Source organism: Vespa crabro, chromosome 21 (assembly GCF_910589235.1).
Source record: "Vespa crabro chromosome 21, iyVesCrab1.2, whole genome shotgun sequence".
Taxonomy (NCBI): Eukaryota; Metazoa; Arthropoda; class Insecta; order Hymenoptera; family Vespidae; genus Vespa; species Vespa crabro.
The window spans coordinates 1,324,017-1,327,500 of NC_060975.1; the positions used below are offsets into that span (position 1 = coordinate 1,324,017).

Genomic DNA, 3,484 nt, shown 5'->3' on the forward strand with positions numbered 1-3,484 from the left:
TTTTAATTATGAAAATTAATACTGTGGGTTTTTATAGAGAGTTAACGTACCTGACCGATGAAGAGACCCCCGATTTGGTCGTTTCTTCATTCTCTAGCCTGAGAAAAAAAGTTGGATTAGTAACGTCGAGAACTCAATAAAATCAATCCGATTTACCTTTAATATTAATCACGATGACTTTTCTTTTGGATTTCATTTCTAATTTAATAAAAATGGATTACATTCGAAGAAGGAGATTATGATTATGATTTTATATAATGAATAGGCTTCAATAATGAATGAAACAACGATTAAGTTACAAATAAAGAATACAAATTATTGATAGATGAAATATTGATAACGAGAGAGATGGATAGGGCAGATAGAAAGAGAGAAAGAGACAGAGAAAATAGTGACAATATTGATAAAATATTTAATTTACACACGACCGCGATTTAATCGACATTTCTCTCTCTCTCTCTCTCTCTCTCTCTCTCTCTCTCTCTCCCATCAGATATAATATCAATTTAATTGAATATGAATATCAATAAAGTCTGCGGTAATTTCTTCGTAATTTCATAATCGCGATGAGATAAATAAATGATCGAATCGTTCGATAATCATTACTAAATAAAAAGAAAGAAAGAAAAGAAGGACAAAAAAAGAGAGAGAGAGAGAGAGAGAGAAAATAAAAGAAAAAGAGAAGAAAAAAGTTCGTGGATTTCTCGGAGATTATAAACGATCGAACGTCGTCGTCCATCGAAGTAATTGTCACACATATACACACACGCACATACACGCACACACATATACATGCATGCACTCACACGAACACGCACACGCGCGCGCACACACATACACACACACTAACACACAGGACACGCACAAGAGTTCATCGTTTAATTCGGATTAAAAATATGACCGAATTAATTCTAATCTATAATCCTTGTACACCCCTTATATGATTGATATTCGATTTATGTCGTTAAACGGCAAACAGTCGATTTGTTGCGATATGAAGGAAGATCCAAAAGAATATGAAACTGCATCTTTCGGTAAGCGTTGAGGTAGACGAGGCAGAATCATCTCCTCCGATGGCGGACGGGTCAGAGGTTGAGCCAGCTTCCCTAAGCGAGCCCTGATAAATCCGATTCAGGCTATGATCCCTTGGATTCATGAACTCGTTCATATCCTCCTCCCCTCCACGACGATCGCCAATTTTTTTCGTATGTTTCGGAAGTTCCATATCTGTCAATTGCATGGAGAGAGAAAACAAAGAAACAAAAAAAAAACAAAAAAAGAAAAAAAGAGAAACAAAAAAGAAAGAGGAAAGAAAAAAGGAATAAAAAGAAAATGTTTAGTCACATTATTATTATTATTATTATTATTATTATTATTATTATTATTATTATTATTATTATTATTGCGTGGGAATAGAAACGTTAAATCAGAGAGAACGTACGTGATAATATAACATATTTAATGAAACGATAGATGAAGATAGATAAATAGATAGAGAGAGAGAGAGAGAGAGAGAGAGAGAGAATGTGTATGTGTGTGTGTGTGGGCATATAGAAGAGAGAAAGAAGATAGGCTACTGCTTGTTAGACAGTAAGTCGTCCGTGAACACTCGAATATTATTTTTTCCGCTGGCGAGCTTGTTCACACAAAACACAAATACCAAATGCACGTTTTATGCGCCGCTTCACCGCGCACACACACACACACACACACACATATACGAACGCAAGAGTCGGAATTCCTCTTTGACAAGGAATCCCGATTCAATTTATCGCGTAGCTTTACGTATTTTCTTTCTCTCTCTTTTTCTCTCTCTCTCTCTCTCTCTCTCTCTCTCTCTCTCGTTCTCTTTCTATCTATCTATCTATTTCATTCTTTTCGTGTATGTCCACGTAAATCGTTACTATGCGTGCAGGCATGCATATATGTGTATGCGAAAGTGTATGTGTGTATGTGTCTATGCATGGGTAAAAGAGAAAGAGAAGGAGAGAGAAAGAAAATAAAAGAAAACGAGAAAGAGAGATAGATAGATAGATAGATAGATAGATAGAGAGACAGAGAGAGAAAGAGAGAGAGAGAGAGAGAGAGAGAGAGACGATGAAACACGAAAGTGGAATACGTCGAAAGGATAACTCCGAGAATATCCGAGTTATAGGTGGGGGAAGTGCTAAGAGAAAACGTGCGCGGCAGCTCGTCGAAATAGCAGTTTAGCACTGATAACACTTGGCGGACTTTTATCGATCATGTCTGGCAACAGATGGCTCAGCCAATTCCCCCTATAGCGGCGCGCCGCACGAGCCTTTCCTGATTTTCTCCGGGCAGTCTGATAAACGATAACTAATACGAAGGAAACTGTTGTTTTACACCAAGAAGGTATAAACTGATAGTGAGGAGAACGGGGATGTTAGGTGGGAGAGGGCGGGAAGAAGAGCAAGAAAAAAGGGTGGACATAGGAGAGAGTGAGAGAGAGAGAGAGAGAGAGACAGAGAGAGAAAGTTGCTACGTAGATATTGTTTCGTAGACTTCGACGTGACGCTACTTTCTATTAAAAAAATCATATTTTTTGCTTTTTATTTCTTTCTACTTTCTTTCTTTTATCGTTTACAAATTCTCTCTCTCTCCCCTTCCCCCTCTCTCTATATATATATGTATATCTATATATAAAGATCGTTGGCTATTCAGGTTATTTCATATAAAATAATATTCTATATCTACATATATAAGATGTTCTTCCGTATGAAATATATGAGAGAGAAAGATATTAAACGTCATACATTTTTTCCCCGCCTCTTTTTGTTCTTTCTCGTTTTTCTTTTTCTTTTCTTCCTCCTTCCCCCCCCCCCCGCCGCCGCAGCCGCCGTCGCTTCCTCTTGGCCAAGTACATCAAAATTATTTAATAATATATAACGGTATTACATATATATGGCGTATATATTGTATATTTTGATAGAAAATGAATAACAAAAAAAAAAAAGAATAAAATAAAAAAAAAGGAAAGGAAAAAAAAAAAAAAAGAAAATAATTAGAAAGAAACGTAATACAAAAAGTTGAAGAATTCAATTCGATTGGAATACCCCTATATAACTCGTTTCAATCCTTTTCCCCTTCATTCGTTGCCTTTTAAACCTTTTAATCTCACTTTAGTTTAGCTCATCGCGTGACTCCAAAACTATTCCACTTTTCACTCTTCGATAACGTATCATTCTGTGTCTATGTCTCTATGTTCGCGTGCGCGTTTCTATCCGTATGCGTGTGTATGCGTGTGTCCTTTCCCTTCCATATTTTGTACTACGCTATTTTTTTGTTCTTTTTATTTTATTCCTTTTTTATGTTTTTTTTTCTTTTTTTATATTTTTTATTTTTTAGTTTCATTTCGCTTGCCCCTCTCCCGTGTAAAATAATCTCGACGAAGCATGCGTACACACATACATAAATACATATATAATATATATATATATATATATACATATATGTATATACATAA

The 3,484-nt window shown here is 35.7% G+C and overlaps 1 protein-coding gene across 9 annotated transcripts in view; it reads right to left on the minus strand.

Moving 5' to 3' along the window:
- Nucleotides 1-296: 296 nt before the first annotated feature.
- Nucleotides 297-3,484, minus strand: part of LOC124431324 (lachesin-like) — a 136,612-nt gene continuing 133,424 nt past the window's right edge. For 8 of the 9 annotated variants that reach the window (XM_046979086.1, XM_046979093.1, XM_046979084.1 and 5 more), the window contains one exon: nucleotides 297-1,227. In XM_046979086.1, coding sequence (XP_046835042.1) covers nucleotides 965-1,227 — 263 coding nt within the window. In that variant the 3' untranslated portion in view covers nucleotides 297-964. Of the gene's footprint in view, nucleotides 1,228-1,390; nucleotides 2,338-3,484 lie in introns of those variants that run through there. The other variant, XM_046979094.1, reaches the window with a different exon arrangement.